At 36.8% G+C, this 17,091-nt stretch overlaps 1 protein-coding gene across 1 annotated transcript in view; it reads left to right on the top strand.

The window, feature by feature from the left end:
* The window catches only part of LOC122789469 (pyroglutamylated RF-amide peptide receptor-like), a 500,860-nt gene extending 484,318 nt beyond the window's left edge, over positions 1-16,542 (top strand). Inside the window, exon 6 of the mRNA XM_044056959.1 lies at positions 12,660-16,542. Within this exon, the coding sequence (XP_043912894.1) occupies positions 12,660-13,021 (362 nt within the window). The 3' untranslated portion in view covers positions 13,022-16,542. The remainder of the gene's footprint in view (positions 1-12,659) is intronic.
* Positions 16,543-17,091: the final 549 nt, after the last annotated feature.

The following is a 17,091-nucleotide window of genomic DNA, read 5'->3' as shown; positions in this document are numbered from 1 at the left end:
TGGCTCATCTAAATTTCAAAGGCATCTCCTCTAGGTCCAAAGAAGTTGATTCCTTTTATTCATCTCTTATCATATTCTTTTGGCATATATTTGTTAAAACACACACAGCCTGGGAGACCTCAAATGTTACTATCGAAAAAGAACAGTGGCCTCAAAAATCTTAGTTATCGGAACAGACTGGCAGCCCTCTTTCTATATTCTCAGTTTCTTCAAGACTCAAGTTATGGATCTGTTTTCTATCCTTTTCAGGCATGAAAGATTCAGTACTATTTTACCTTCTATTCCTTCAAGAACAAATGGTTCCTCAAATACCAGTTTAACCCTTAATCAACAGATAAATAAGATACATTAGTCGGATAGATTCATATCCCAACAATATAACTCATCTCTGGGAAAAATGTCCACTAAAGGTCAAGCAAAGCAGCACCCTTGGCACTTTCAAGATACATCTAGATAATTGGATGGGTGAGCTCAAATTTTCCCTATATCTATCTAGCGGAGGCTGGAGGAAACCTTTAATATGGGGTTTTGGCCAAGCTTGCAATGGTCTGCATACTGATCACCTAGTGCTTATCTATGAGAACATCCCCGCCTATGACAAACTGCAAGGAAATGGACTGCAGGTTATCCACACCTGTAAGGAATTATGAAAAGGAACTTATTGCAGCTTAGATATGTATTAGAAAGTATCTGCAAGTCTGTTTATTTATTTGAAGCTCCATTATGAAACCCCTTTAGAGAGTGAATATTCTATTTGATTGCAAAGAAACACTGCACACGTCTTTATTGTGTAAAGCATAGAGAGCATGAACATTTACCAGAGAAAACATTTTTTAGAGAACGCAACTGACTGAGTACTCCATACCAAACTTCTTGTGCAAACTACATTTTCTTTTTTTTTTACTGTCTTGTAAAAAATATGAACTTCAGACTAGAAAGCTGGCTCCAGTGACAAACTCAATTATGAGAAGTAAAACCATGTGTTACCTTATATATTTACAAATAATATTATTAAAATCATGTGTGTGTGTGTGTGTGTGTGTGTGTGTATATATATATATATATATATATATATATATATATATATATATATATATATATATATATATATAAAATAAATCTCTATTTTTCTCTATATATGCATATAAATATATATATATATTTAATATAGCTATTGATATCAATACATATATATGTATTTTATATATATATATATATATATATATATATATATATATATATATATATATATGATTTAATATCATGATTCCATAAAATGCTTGTGTGACGCCCATGCACTGGCCCAGTAATCAGGGAGCCTCAATCTTCACCTCTAGCACTAGTGAGGGTTGTCCACATTGGGAGGATAACAAGTACACACACAGTAAAGTACAATTTCCCTTAAGAGCACACAGAGATCACAGTCAGTCTGGGGCTGGTTTCTATCTTTCTCTCCAGATCCCCAATAAGACTCCCCACTGGCACAGTTATAGGGTTCAGATCGAGTAGTCAAACCAAAACCTCTAGTAACCTCTCTGTCCAACCAGTGCTTTGTGTCTCTGCCCAAATAGCTGACACACGCACACTTTGAAATTTGATTTATATAAAAGCACACAGACATTCCTGGGGAAGGCTGGCACAGGTTCTCCAGTTATGCCCCCTTCTGCCAAGATTATATGGCAGTACCACCAGCCATCAACTAATCTTATCAGCTACTATAAAGGCACTTACCAAAGAGTGTCCAATTCTACTGAGCAGTGTTATTATTATCCAATTGGTAAGTGTGATGAACAGCAAGGCTACTGAAGTGGCTTGTACAGTATCACCACATGCATGCAAGTATCCTAAGAGCTTAAATTATCTCTACACAAAACACCCACAGTTAAAAGGTTTAAAAATATTTAATAATAAATAATTAAAGCACAAGATAATACTCAATTCAACACAGTGACAATGGAGAGTTCAGAAATCACAGGAAATACTTTAAAACAGCAATGTAGGATAGTCTCACATCAATATAGAAAACATCTACACTAATCTGGCTATATTCCTATCTGTCTCTAAGAAAAATCACTGTACCTAAATAACTTACTTACAGAGCAAAGCAAGTGCAGATGAGAAGTGCTGAATAGATGTTTACAGGTCCAAATCAAGATACAAAATGCCATCTCTTTCTCTTAAGATAGTTCTTAAATTGATAATATGGGTCTATTTTACGTTGTCGAAGGCCAACAATATTGAAGCTGATATTGTCGGCACCAGATTAGCGAAAGTAAAAACACTGAACATTTAAACGGAAATCTCCATAATGGGAGATTTCTGTTCAGTTCAATGTAGTGCGGTCTCGGAGTTGGTATATTTAAGTGGGGGGGGGGGGGCGCAGAGTAAGTTTTTATTTATTTTTGTTTTTAGGCATTTTTTTTTATCTTTCAATGTTTCAGAATTCGATGATATGGTGTCAACCATATCAGATTCGATATTCTGAAACTTCAATAAGATAATATAGATGCGATAATGCACATTGCTACTTAGTCATTTCAGATTACATCTTTCTTGTCACTTCTGCTTAAGTTTCCCAGGCTCACAGAACTTAAAATTTAATAGTTCTTTGTGATCTGCAGCTGCCAGGAAGTCACAGCAATAAAAGACACTTTACACGTGAAACCTAGTAATTATCTCTTTCTGAGATCACACACAGTTGCAAAGTTCTTTTTTTATAAGCTTATTTTCTTAGAGTTTGCAAGTTAACTCTATATGTCTGTTTTCTACCATGAAAACATATATTACATAGGCATAGAGTTTAAACACATTTCTGCTTTTTGCCAGCAGGGTGCACTGTGGTTACATTTTTGAAGTCCAGCACATAACAGTTTACTTACATTTGTCTGTGGATCATATTAATATTTACAATGACAGAATTATTTACAAAATTCTATCTAGCTATGCTGTCAGCCTTCACAGCTTGAAACAATAAATGTTTCTTAGAAACAAATATCATAGTTTTATCTACAGGTCTGCATTTGGTAAAATTACTTCAGATTAAACAACTAAACAGATAACCATTACATATTTTAAATTTTATTTCAGATGAAACAGTGAATGGTCATTCTTTTCTTTATGAACTTATACTCACTGCTGAATTTGATTGTAAAAATAAACAGAATAAAGTTTTCAATGGGAAGAATGCAGTGTGAATAGCTACACTGTCAAAATCATTAAAAAAAATAATTGGAAAAAAAATATATTCAAAAATTATCCATTATCTAAAACAGCTGCACATGAATCCAGTTTTGTAAAGAATTTTAAATCTGTCCTGGAAATTCAAGGTGAACATACAATAGGAGATACACAGAATTGACAGGAAGGCTTTATTTCTGAAGATCCTCTTATTAATGTGGTAAATCTAAAGCAGTTATTGCTGTGAAACAGCCCATCACTTGCACTACTAAATGTGTGGTTTACATGGCAATGTGAACTCACTGTAATTGCTTTAAGTGGGTAAAACTGTAGATCACTGAATAGAAGAATTTGTCAACATCAGTACACTATTTGTAACACAGATACCATAAAAGTACTATATAGGCATACAACTACAAATGATGATTTTTTTTTCTCTCCATATCAGATTATGTACATTTTAACCAGTGGGGTGGTGACGTTGTTTAGAAGAGAGGGAATTGTTTTGGCAGTTGGAATTAAATGCTGGCATTTGACTAGGGCCAAATGATTTACACTATGAACAGTATTTTAAACTTATGACCATTGAGAAGTGATCACTATATTGTAATATAATGCCATCTATTTTGTGCACTTTATAAAGAATCACATGGTACTGATCACATGATTCAATATCTCTGCAAGAAGTCAGGATTTTGTTTTCTATGTTCTGTGGAAGTTCAGTGTTACAGGTTGTGAACAAAAGCATTAAGTAGAAGTACTACTTGAGCTGACAAAATCCTTGTGGTATTTTCGTTTGGTTTAAATGTCATTTTGCACCACTAGTGTTTTCCATTATTTTGGATTGTCAAAGTTGTGATTTATCAGATTTTTAGCAGGGATAAGGAGCAGAGTACACCAAATACTTCTGTTTTTACCATTCATAGTGTACCAACCTCTACGTATAATTTATTGGTACCATGTTGGTACCCTAAATTTAGGGGTCAGGGTCAAAATGAAACAAAAGGTCTTTGTATAGGACTTTTTGAAAATACAGTGTTACCTAACCCTGTTTCACAGAATGCTCCTTCAATCAAGATGGGATGGTCCTATTTTAAAGTAAAAACAGAAGATTGTTTGCAGATATGGATAATAAGAACTATAGTCCCATTTTAGATATAAAATCATTGATACATCATTTTGAAAAACATAGCTATCAGGTTTAGTTCAGTTATGTGGGACCTTTTATTTTGAAGAATTGCTGAAAGTTAAGATAATTCCTAAAATACTGTGATTTAAGAAAGGTTCATAGGTTCGTAGGTTCATAGGTAGGTACTAGGCTATTGGCCCAAGGGCCTATGTAAGCCTAGCCAGCAAGGTTCTATGGCTTACGCCACCCAAGAAAGTTATTTTCCTGTGCCACTATTGAGCAGAGACACAGAAGTGATCCCTGGGGTGTATTTCCTATTTCCCATCCACTCATCAAGATTTTTCTTGAAGAGTGCTAATGAAGAACTTTGCTTGACATAGATGGGTAGCTTGTTCCAGAGTATAGGAATTTTCTGGGACAGGAATCTATTCCTCCAGCATGTCCTGTTTATTGTGGTGATAAGGTTTAGGTCCCTAGAGCATGTAGCATGGAGGGATTGGGATTTCTTTAGGTGTAGCAGTTCCAAATAATATCTCTGCTTAAGATCCTTTATTCACTAAATTAACAGAATTATTTATTAAGATGGAATTGCAACAGATAAGCATTCATTTAAAACATCAGAAAAATAAACTTGTGGAACTGAACCAAGGCATTGACCACATAAATGAGAACATTAAGAAATATAGTCAATTATTTCACTGATATTAAATCAATGCTTTATCAATGTTTTATGGTATTTTTAAAAAAGGTGAATAGGCATGGCACAACATTTAAACACTGCAAACAAAAAAGCTGTTAAAAAGCATAAGAAAACAATAGCCTATAGTATTAAAACTCAGAATTCCAGGGTTAAAATTACACTAGCCAATCAAGAAGGGAAGTTGAGAATGGCAAGTCTTAATAACCAATCGTATGTTTTTCCAGATCCGATTACAATAAAGTGAAACCTTCAGAGTGTCGTATAACAGGCCCAAAGTGTGTCAGCATCCAATCATAATCAGAAGAAATCTCTCAAATACCACAGATTGACATAGTGAGAACTTTTTGTTACCAAAGAGGTATTGTGTCCAGCACAGGGAGGAGTCAAGCAAGTAATCCTTGCTGTTAGATCAGGGCTTAACATTATATATGCTTCCTGTTTAAAATTTGACTAATAGGGCATTTTCAAGTGACTGTTTAGTGGTCCTCTCAAAAGGTTTTATGGATCCTCCAGCTACAAGAGCTAACTTATTCAAATATTTAGTGGAGTTGAAACTATGCATTGGGTCCTTAAATTTACAATATACTTTTCCCATTGTTACTAGTTTAAAAAGACAATTCTGGCAACTTCACGGAAAGAGAAATAATGTCCACCCTATTCTGACCGGTGTGCTAGTTACCGCTGAAACTATTTCGTCTAATAATGGAAGAGCAGCATTATCCAATCCTTCCGTGTTCCATTCATATAACCTTACTAAACTAGAGGGGGAGGCATTACAGAGGCTAAGATCAGATACCTAGAAAGGGAGGCATTACAGAGGCTAGGATCAGATAAAGATACTTAAGATTTATGACACCTGATAAAGGCATAGGATTGGTAATCATGGAAGATGACAGTTATATGGCTGGTGTGATAGTATTTTTAAATAGTTCTACTGTACATTAATATGTTTCAAGTAATGAAATTATTAAAGCTTATAAACATATTTTAGTAGGATTAATGTTGAAATACACAATTTTTAAGGGTTTAAAATTCAAGGTTGGGTGTATTATTTGGTATCCTCATGATTGACTGATACTGCTTAAAACCTTCTTTTCATCCTGTCCTCACCTCTGCTGGTTATAAAACTGAACATATATCACTATTCATTGGCAAAAGTTAAAGGATGTTATATACAGCATTAAATCCTACTTTAAAGACTGTTGTCACAAAAATTTGTCCACATGAGTATTCCACAAAACTGCAGTAGTACTGAGTAGATGATGAAATGCTAGACTTTTTATTTGTGTTTTGGAAATTATTAAATTCTATTGATTTGTGAATTATTGGACTTAGTTTTTAAAGCAATTTTTTGTTTGATGGAAATTAATATAGGCATAAATCTGGAGTACACACTGGCACAATTTGCTCCCCTGCATTTGTTAATATAATTTCAGAAAACTGAGAATTAAAAAAAAACATGAGTGTATTATTGAGGGTTGCAAACAAGTTGTTTTTTATGGTTGTTATGCTGGCAAACTTTTTCTGTTTGTTTGAATGGGTAATGAAACAGGTCTTAAGAAATGAATGAATGAATGAATGAATGAATGGACTGGATCAATTGACTTTTTTCATCTATTTGTACATGCAAAATGAATAAATTTACAATTTCTTTATGGGCACAGACATGCGATACTTCTCAGCCATGTTTAGGAAAGACCCTCTCATTAACTCATATCTAAATGCCTCAAGCCATTATCCCTTGTAAATTTAATGTAATGTGGTAAAAAGGCAAATGGCTAGAAAACCTAAATTAACTAATTCTGATTACATTTTTATGGAGGAACCAAAAAACATGTTTCAAGTGAATAGCTACTAACTAGACATGTTAAATTCTACTTCAGATGAAATAATTGAAGGTCATTCAACGTATAAACTCATTACACACCCAACCAAACGTAGTTTTGTAAATAAAGTTTTAACAGAATTAGGAAATGATAAATCATCTAAAATATCTCAACATGAACTCATTTTGTTAACAACAAAAAGAATTTCAATTTTAAGCTGTTAATTCAAGATGAACATACACCAGAAAATGTTTAGAATAGTCAAAAAGTATGTTCAAGTGTAGATTTATTTCAGTATATCATCTTATTAATGAGGTGAACTATAAAACAGTAACAGCTATGAAATAGTACTTCACTTGTTGCTGTGTGTACAAAATGTATTTGTTTCTAGGTGGGTAAAATGGTAGAACATTGAATGAAAGAATTTATGAACCTCAGTGCACTATTTGTAACAAAGATACCACAAATGCATTATACAGGTATGCAGTTACATGTAAAAGATTTATATAAAGCACACACACATTTTAACCAATGTAGTAGAAATGTTTATCTTCTCTTTGAAGACAGAGAATTGTTTTGGAAGTTGGAATTACATGGTGGCACACTTCTCAATGAAATGATTTTATAAGTTTCAAAATTATTTTAAATTTATTGCAACTGAGATTATATTGCAATCTGTTGAACACTTAATAAGCAATAACTCAGAAGTGGGTGTGAGTATAGCAGGATTTACCCATGGCTGACCTTCCACTAATGCAATCCATTTTCTTAAAAATATTGCAGTTGTCAGAATGATTACCATTACAGAGATAATTCATGTGGCACATTAACTGCACAGAGTGACAAACTAAGTAGTTCCTACTTACAGCTATACTTTGCATGTTGATGTTATTGCACACCTGACTTTCCCTAAGTAAAGGTACATTGCTTCCATGTAAGGGAAGGCCCACCCTTTTCCTAAAAGTCCCAGTGGCTACTATGGGCAATGATCTCAAGCTGGAAATATTCACTGATATGCTCTGCCAGTGTATATTTAAGTTTTCTGGCACAGTGAGGAATATGGAGGTTTTAGAATCAGGTATAAGCCTCCAAAATTTCCTCACTAGCCTATACAGTTTGAGCTATCACTGAGACCTGAAACATAGTTCGAACTGAAGAAGGCTAACAGCCGAAACCACTTTTCGTGTATGTTTTACTAAACAAGCTCACCAGAGCAAGCTTTTTAGCTTGGAATTTATTTTAAAGCCTTTAAAGAAAACTATTATTCAGAACTTATTATTGTGAATTGAGAGCATGTCAGCATAGCTGATGAGAGCCCTGTGGAAGTAAGCATTGTTTTAAACTGTGAAATAAAAAAATGTTGTGGTTTTAATGAGACTTGGTCTAATGAAAAAGGACTTCAGTTTACAGTTTGAAAGCATTTGCTAACTTGGCATCAGTCCTGAAGTTTTTAAGAGAATTACTAACCAGGACTACAACTTAAGAGTGAAAGTAAGTTAGCACAGCTGATGAGAACTCTATGAAGTAAGTGCTATCGTAATTGCTAAATAGACTTGCTGTTTCACTATATTTCTGAAAGATCTTAGAATTTATAATTTGTTTCACGAAATACGTACATACGCCTAACACGCTGTTATTTGTGGAGATTATTACAATACAGCATTTCAGCTTGGTGGTGCATAAATTCTCTTCTCATATAACATAGCTGGTCTCACTACTCTCTTGTAGACCTTCCCTTTCACTCTTACTGGTACTTGTCTGTCACAAATCACTCCTGACACTCTTCTCCACCCACTCCATCCTGCCTGTACTCTCTTCTTCACCTCTCACCCACACTCGCCATTACTCTGAACTGTTGATCCCAAGTATTTAAACTCATCCACCTTCGCCTCCTCTACTCCTTGCATCCTCACCATTCCTGTATCCTGCCTCTCATTCACACACATATATTCTGTCTTAGTCCTGCTGACCTTCATTCCTCTCCTCTCTAGAGCATATTTCCACCACTCCAGGGTTTCCTCAACCTGTTCCATACTCTCATTACAGATCACAATGTCATCTGCAAACATCATAGTCCACGGTGACTCCTGTCTGATCTCATCTGTCAACCTGTCCATCACCATTGCAAATAAGAAAGGGCTCAGAGCTGATCCTTGATGTAATCCCACCTCCACCTTAAACGCATCCATCACTCCCACCGCTGTCACACTATCCTCGTACATATCCTGTACCACTCTTACATACTTCTCTGCCACTCCCGACTTCCTCATACAATACCACAACTCCTCTCTGGGCACCCTGTCATACGCTTTCTCTAAGTCCACAAAGACACAATGCAACTCCTTCTGACCTTCTCTGTACTTCTCCATCAACACTCTCAGAGCAAACATTGCATCTGTAGTGCTCTTTCCTGACATGAAACCATACTGCTGATCACTAATCATCACCTCCCTTCTTAACTTAGCTTCCACTACTCTTTCCCATAACTTCATGCTGTGACTGATCAGTTGTATCCCACTGTAGTTACTACAGATCTGCACATCACCCTTATTCTTAAAAATTGATACTAAAACACTTTTTCTCCACTCCTCAGGCATCCTCTCACTTTCTAAAATTTCATTAAACACTCTGGTTAAAAACTCCACTGCCATTTCTCCTAAACACCTCCATGCTTCCACAGGTATGTCATCTGGACCAACAGCCTTTCCATTCTTCATCCTCTTCATAGCTGTCCTTACTTCCTCCTTTCTATCCACTGCACTTCATGATTCACTATCCCCACATCATCCAACCTTCTCTCTCATTGTCTTCATTCATCAGCCCCTCAAAGTACTCTTTCCATCTGCTCAACACACTCTCCTCACTTGTGAGTATGTTTCCCTCATTATCCTTTATCACCCTTACCTGTTGCACATCTTTCCTAGCTCAGTCCCTCTGTCTAGCCAATTGGTACAGGTCCTTTTCTCCCTCCTTAGTGTTCAACCTTTCATATAACACTTCATGCGCCTTATCCTTAGCCTTCACCAACTCTCTCATTGCCATGCACCTCATCTCCTTATATTCCTGTCTACCTTCTTCATCTCTCTGACAATCCCACTTCTTCTTCACCAGCCTCTTTCTCTGTATACTCTCCTGTACTTCCTCATTCCACCACCAGGTCTCCTTGTCATCTTTCCTCTGTCCAGATGTCACACCAAGCACCTTTCTAGCCGTCTCCCTTACTAGCTCTGCTGTAGTTACACAGCTATTCAGTAACTCTTCCCTCCCACCCATTGCCTGTCTTAGCTCTTCCCTGAACTCCACCTCACAATCACCCTGTTTCAGTTTCCACCATTCAATCCTTGGTGCTGCCCTCACACTTCTCCTCTTCTTCTTGATCACCATCATCATCCTACAGACATCTATGCTGCCTAACTACACTTTCCCCTCTCACCACTTTACAGTCCCCAGTCTTCTTCAAACTGGCCCTCATCAAATTCACAAACTGGAAAATACAAAAAGTTATTTTATGTAACTTGATGAATCTCAAAAGGATGATAGTATCTGTGATGTACACTTGTATATTAAACAAAAAACATAAAGTATATCATTTGTTTGATACTATCATCATCCTTTTGAGATCAGTCTTCTATGAAAATTTGGAGACAGATATAGCCTGAAATGAAATCCATTCAGTGGTTATATAATATTTAGGGCAGTGGTCTGTTTTTGTGACTGGAATTTCATTAGGTGGACTTAACTTGCTTATCTCTGTACACATATGCAATTTAAACTGCAAAGGATGTGACATCTTTGAAGAATTACTGCAAATTCACAATCCCAAATGCAAACAAATATAACTCATCACATAACCATGCATGCCTTTTCTTCCTACACCCCCTGGGTTTACATATTCATAGAGCACTGCTTGTTGTTGTGTCTTTCGGCTTTTCCCGGTTAGGGGTCACCACAGCGGAACTCCGGTCCGCTAATGATTGGCAGTAGATTTTTACATGCCGAGTTGCTGGCCCTGATGCACAACCTTCCACGAAGGTACACCCATTCATGCATGTCTCCACACAGAAGACGCTGTAGCTGAGAATCGAACAGGATAACGTCTTACTGTGAAGTGAGAACGCTACTGCAGCACCACCACTGCAGTCACCATTCAAGGAGCACTGCTAATGCTGATAATTTTACTCAGCCACACTTCTGTCTGATTCCTTACATACCTCACAGATAAGTCTCAGCTACTCCGTGCATTCTCTTGACTTTCATTGTTGACCGTCATTGATACCATGTCTAATTGATGATAAAACTAGTCAAAGAAACAGACAAAAAACATCTTTTAGATATTTAAAGCTGAAGCTGATAAAACAGAAATGCAATATTTGTTTAAACAATGTATTTCAATGATCATAATTAATGGGTTCAAAACTGTTTTATTTAACCTTCTGAAATTAAATAAAAGGTGAAAATATATCACAAAAATTTAGTTCAGCTTCAGGTTGTACAATCAAATTTGTTTCATTTTTTTTTCACAAAGTACAAGCACATTTTTCTGTGCAAAGATTCTATCTATGTGAAATGCAAACCTGCTTTATTGTTATATAACAATCTTTAGACTTTTACAATCCATATTAAACATTGCTTTGAGATCTCATTTCAGTGGGAATTGATTTTCTTGAGTTGGGAGGGTGGCCTAATGGTTAAGATATTTGCCTTACAAACATAAAGTACAGGTGGCTCACAAGGGCAGTTAGCCTAGTACTATTCTATGAACCTATGAACCTATGAAGGTATTTAGTTTATAGTCTGCCAAGAATATACATTTGTGGTGCTAGTAGTCTGAGAGTAGAGCATGCATCTAAAGGAAAGGGCTATAAATTAACTGTCCCATTTAAATGAAAGACAGAGTTATGGGTGACAAACACTAGTAATAATGTAGTGATTCTATTATTTATGACTCTAAACTTACAAAAAGAAATCATTCTGCCAATCCTGGCTCATTAGGATGTAATACCCTAGCACTTTGACTCTAATCAAAGCAAGCAGTTATACTGATCACATTTTTTGATTATTGGAAATATCAGTTTTGACAAAAGGTAATTTAGGGAATGCTAGCTTCATAAACCCTGCCGTTGCTGTACATAACCCAGCTTTGACCAAATGCTGGAGGAAGGTAAGGAGTACATAAGAAATGATCGACTTAATGGAGATTCAAATATTTTGGGAGGGTGGTGCCACAGTTGATCCAGGGGAGGACCATGTCCCACTCTTACATTAGTAGTGCTTAGTCCCACAGCTAGAAACAGCATATGTAGGAACAAACTTGTGTTCTTAAATACAAGCACATTACAGTAGTCACAGGTATGCCAGTGGACACTAGGGCTCTATACAGAAAACCCTATCCCCATTGCAAATGGTATTGGTAGTACTAATCCGGACTGTCACCCGGAGAAGAAAGAATGGCCTAAAGTGATCTCACTCTGGGGGGGGTCACAAATGAGTCATGGGGTCTATGGGGAGGCTAGATAGTCACTGAGTGGCCTGCTGTACGAATATAAAATAAAATATGAGTTTTTTTTAACACTTCAAGCTAGGAAACTCTGCACCTAAAAAGGATAAGTTTTCTTTCAAGAATGGGCAATCATGCTATATTTGCTAGCAAAACAAGAAAAGTTAATAAGAAGCAACTAACTTTAAGAAGTAAAGCTCCATAATAACCTGTGCATGTACTGCCTTTTGTTTAATAAGAAGCAACTAACTTTAAAAGTAAAGCTCCATAATCACCTGTGCATGTACTGCCTTTTATTTATGCTTCTCGCTTTTGCTTCTTCCTTCACAGATGACCTTGAAAATCAGTATGATGATGTCACAGTGAATATGATCATTGCTGTGGTTCAGGCTGTTGGGTTCTTCAATTCTTTCAATAATCCTGTGGTCTATGCCTTCATGAATGAAAACTTCAAGAAGAACTGCATGTCTGCCCTCTCCTATTGCATGGTGGGACAGCCCCATAGGGTGGCACAGACAGCTATGACCTCAAAGTCTCACTCTACCAAACAGCTTTCTAGACTGCAAAGGCAAGAAGCCCTCCTCCATGCAAAGCAACACAATCAGATTGAAGAACTCAGACTGTCTGACAGGGAAGTTTCAATAGCTTTCGATAAAGGGCACTCCTCGAGTTTTTTAACAGAAAGGGACTGAATACTGCAGCCTGACATTATATTGTGCTTAATTCTGTTAAGAAAGGGGTCCCCACCATCTTGCATGACTGCTCTCCTTTTATTCCATGAGGACTGCTGACTTAGAATTATATTTAGCTCCTGGAACATGGATTCAATTTTTTATGTCAAATGGCAGTCTGTAAAACACGAACATTTCATGGATATGTTTGACATAGTAAGATCATGCAATTAACTGGAGAAAGCCATTTTCAGCTATTTTAATTTCTTACCTATTTGTGTTCAGAGCAACAACAAATGTAATACAGTTACAACATCAAAATTGCATTGTTGAAGGTCATAGTCATATAGAAGACTCTTTATACCAGCATCACATTGTAAGATTTTTTTGCAAAACGTTTGCTGTACTAAACATTGTAAATAATCTGTGTTTCTTCTTAGAAGACAATGAAAACGGCATTGCAAAGCCTGAGAGTTACCATCTCAGTGGAAAGTTATGATTCATCATTTCACCAGCTTGTCTAAGGTGTAGGACTTATAAGCTGTGCTGTTTATGTATTTTATAGATGTGTGCGCGTGCGCATGCATGTGTGTGTGTGTGTGTGTGTGCGTGTGCGTGTGTGTGTGTGTGCACGCATGTTTATTTTTTTTACTTAACTTATTGCAAACAGATTATAATATGATTGGCTAGTTTGACATCATTTTTCTTCACAATGTAGCATGGGACTTCTACCTTATTTTAACTTAAATTGTTATTCACTTGCTCAGTGGATTGTGATTTAAACAAAGTCATTGTGTTTGATTTATCCTAATTTTTAAGAACTCTCACAAAGTCATTTTTATAACATCAGTGCCTAATTTTTTTCTGAGTATGTAAACAGCATTATGCACATCACAATTTGCAACGTTACCATTTTCAAAGGACATTTTTCATGCAGTACAACCACTTTAGAACCAGTGTTGTGGAGTATTTGTGAGTCCTGAAGTCTGCTTTTATCGTATTTTAGCCAATAAATTTCCAAATGATGATTCTGGTTTGAAAATGAGCACTGTATCTGGCTTCCACATTGGCTAGTCTCATCTTCTTTTTATTATTTTATTTTTATTGACCAAGTACAACCCACAAGGCACACATCTTTATTTCAGTCTGATTCAGGGGCATAGGTTTGTTTAAAATAGGGGTGTCCAACCTCTTTGGCTTAGGAGCCAAACAGTTCAAAGGGCACTTACTATACTTTGCAAGGCTCAGGGGCCATATTACTATGCTCAACATGTATCTGTCTGTTCAAAACAGTGTGCTGTAGGATATACCGAGGGCCAGATAAAATGATTGGGTGAGTCAGATTGTGGCCTGAGGGCCACCTGTTGGACACCCCTGATTTAAATGATAGTAGAAGTGTTTACAAATTTAACCAGTGAATATGTTTCCAGGTAGTTTGCATAAATTAAGCATATAGTTATGATGGCCTAGCAAAGCCAGGGAAGTGAGGCTTCTTAAAAAGAGAATTGCCCTTAATTTCCGATTCATAGCTAATAGCCAGTAGAAAATGTGAAAGAAAAGATATTCCAATTTTATATATTTACTTTATAGAAGAGCAAATACGGTATAAATTGAAGAGAGATGCTAAGAGTGGGAGTCTGAAAGGAAAAGAGAGAAAGGCCAACAAATGGGAAGATGTTGGATGTGGAAGCGAAAGTAGCCTGGACAGAAATGAATGGCTTAACTAGAGGACAGTGGATACTGGATACATAAATATATTCTATTTTGTGGCAATATCTACAGAATAACAACTGTAACAGATGACATAACAGAATGGAACAGGTTTTAAATTTAGTTCACAGCTTGGACTTGCACTTTATCTTCCTGATACTAACATTATCATAAAAGTTTACAGCCTTCACATGCTTTATAAAACTGCTTAATGCTTTACTGTCTACCATTGTTCCAGCGCTGCTCCCCATAGCCTGTTCCATTATCATAATCCCAAATATGTGACCAGATAGACAGCCCCACAACATCACTGTCATTGCTGCTGCCACTGTCACACAGACCACAAATACCCCCATTGCTACAGCTGGCTTTTTCCCCCTAGAGGTCATAATCAAGTCATGCCAGAAGCATGCGTTTGCCCCATTCCTAACCTTTACAGAGTCCTGGCCACCCAGTGTTAACTTATAATGTATGCACTTCATCCACTTTACCCAGAAAACCCTTCTACACATATGTTCAAATCATGAGTTATATGGCACAGTTCCAAGACCAGTACTTGAAGGAAGTCTGTTAATAGGCTTGGTCATCACTAATCCCCCCCCCCACACACTACTTACCATGCACCCCTTCAAGATTTTGTCATGTTTACTTTTAACCTTGCTAGACTGATAGGGTATGTTGGGGAGGGGGGATGATGTTATCTATACCTTGAGAAACTGCAATGTAGAGAAGTTCCCTTGCCTACAAACAATGATCACCTTAATGCCCCCACACACACACACACACATTCTAAACCATTACTTATCTCTTTCGGTCTTGCCTAGCCTATTCCTTTTGAGATGACATTTGACATTCACTACTTCCCCTTGTAAGCACAAGTGGCAGACATCCTGTCACACAACTAAGCTTTACCTCATTTAGTGGCATGCTACTCTTAACTAACAAATGATTATGATTGGGTTTCCACTCATGATTATAAACTGGTTTCTGATCATAACGAACTTATATGTTCAAGTCATGGATGTCAGGAGACTCACCTCAGGAGCAGAGCAAAATGAAGATCAAAAGGCGTAGCTCAACACCCATGTCAAGAGGATATAACAAGAGTTATGACCAGAGAAACTCAAACATAATTCTTTGTAATGCATAGAGCTTTATCTCCTCCATGTGCTGCCACTTAAAAAGTGTATGAATGCTAAGGGTTTTACAACTTTGAATAATATAAAATGTTCAGTACTTCCAGAAAGACAGTGGGCAGAAGTGTGGTGTTCCTTGAGAAACTAACAGGTTCAAAATAATTTTGTTTAAAAGTGGGTCAGAATGAAGTCTTTGACAGCTTTTAGAGCTGTTTAGTTTCTGTTGCTTTTCTCTGGTGGCTGGCTAAGCCACTGTTAGTCTTAAGACTACAGCTTAATAGTGTTTAGAGGTACTTTTCTGACTTCAGAAAAGGATATACAAGCCTCTCTTTTTCCCACTTTTAAGCCTAATCATGGGGGTCCATGTACTGCATTGCAATTTGCCACATGCAGGGAAACTGATTTTCCATTTTCAGGTTAAAAATATAGACTAAGCACTGGAAGATCATGAAATGTTATGGAATTTGGAATTTTATGTCACAACACTCATTTACCATAACTTCTATAGCTCTTTGTAACTACTACTTGAAAAACTGCCATCTTCATTTGGTAAGTGAAGCATTTCTGCTAAGTGAATGCTGAGCCAACACTTAAGTAAAAAGAAAATATTTTGTTCGTTTTTAGCGATGTCTGAAGAAGTGTTGGTGACAACATGAAAGAGCTTACGTCATATTAATAAAGCTTTTAGAAAATGTTTAATACATTGTACACTTGATTTTCTGGGAACCTCAGCTGTGTTTGCAGTTTAGCAGTTATTTCAGTTTGCATATCATTTTGCACTCGTATAACTTCTTTATCCTGGTGGTATGTGGTTTGATAACTTTGACTAGTTCTTAGAGACATAACCACATCAGTCAGGAAATCCTACTATGTGGCACACCTCATCATTAAGAGCTTTTCATCCAGAAAAAAGGAGGTCATTGTCCCACTGTACTCATCCCTCATCAGACCCATTATAGAGTACAGCGCCCTGTTTGGTATGTACCTCACAAGACATCTGCAACAACTGGAAAGGTCACAGAAATACCTCACTAAAAGAATCACAAGCCTAAAGCAGATGCCCTATGCTGACCGTCTAAAAAAACTCCAGCTATACTCTGTCGCATATCACCTGCTCAGAGGCAATCTCTGCTTAACATACAAGGCCATGCCAAACCCAGAGCTGTTGGACATGCTACACTTAAAGAAATCCCAATCCCTCAGAGCCACACACTCCAGGGATCTAAACCTGGTCATCACAATGAA

Source organism: Protopterus annectens, chromosome 14.part0 (genome assembly GCF_019279795.1).
Source record: "Protopterus annectens isolate FY-2018-M chromosome 14.part0, PAN1.0, whole genome shotgun sequence".
Taxonomy (NCBI): Eukaryota; Metazoa; Chordata; order Ceratodontiformes; family Protopteridae; genus Protopterus; species Protopterus annectens.
Note: the sequence above shows the minus strand (reverse complement) of the source record. Positions and strands in the feature narration are given on the sequence as shown.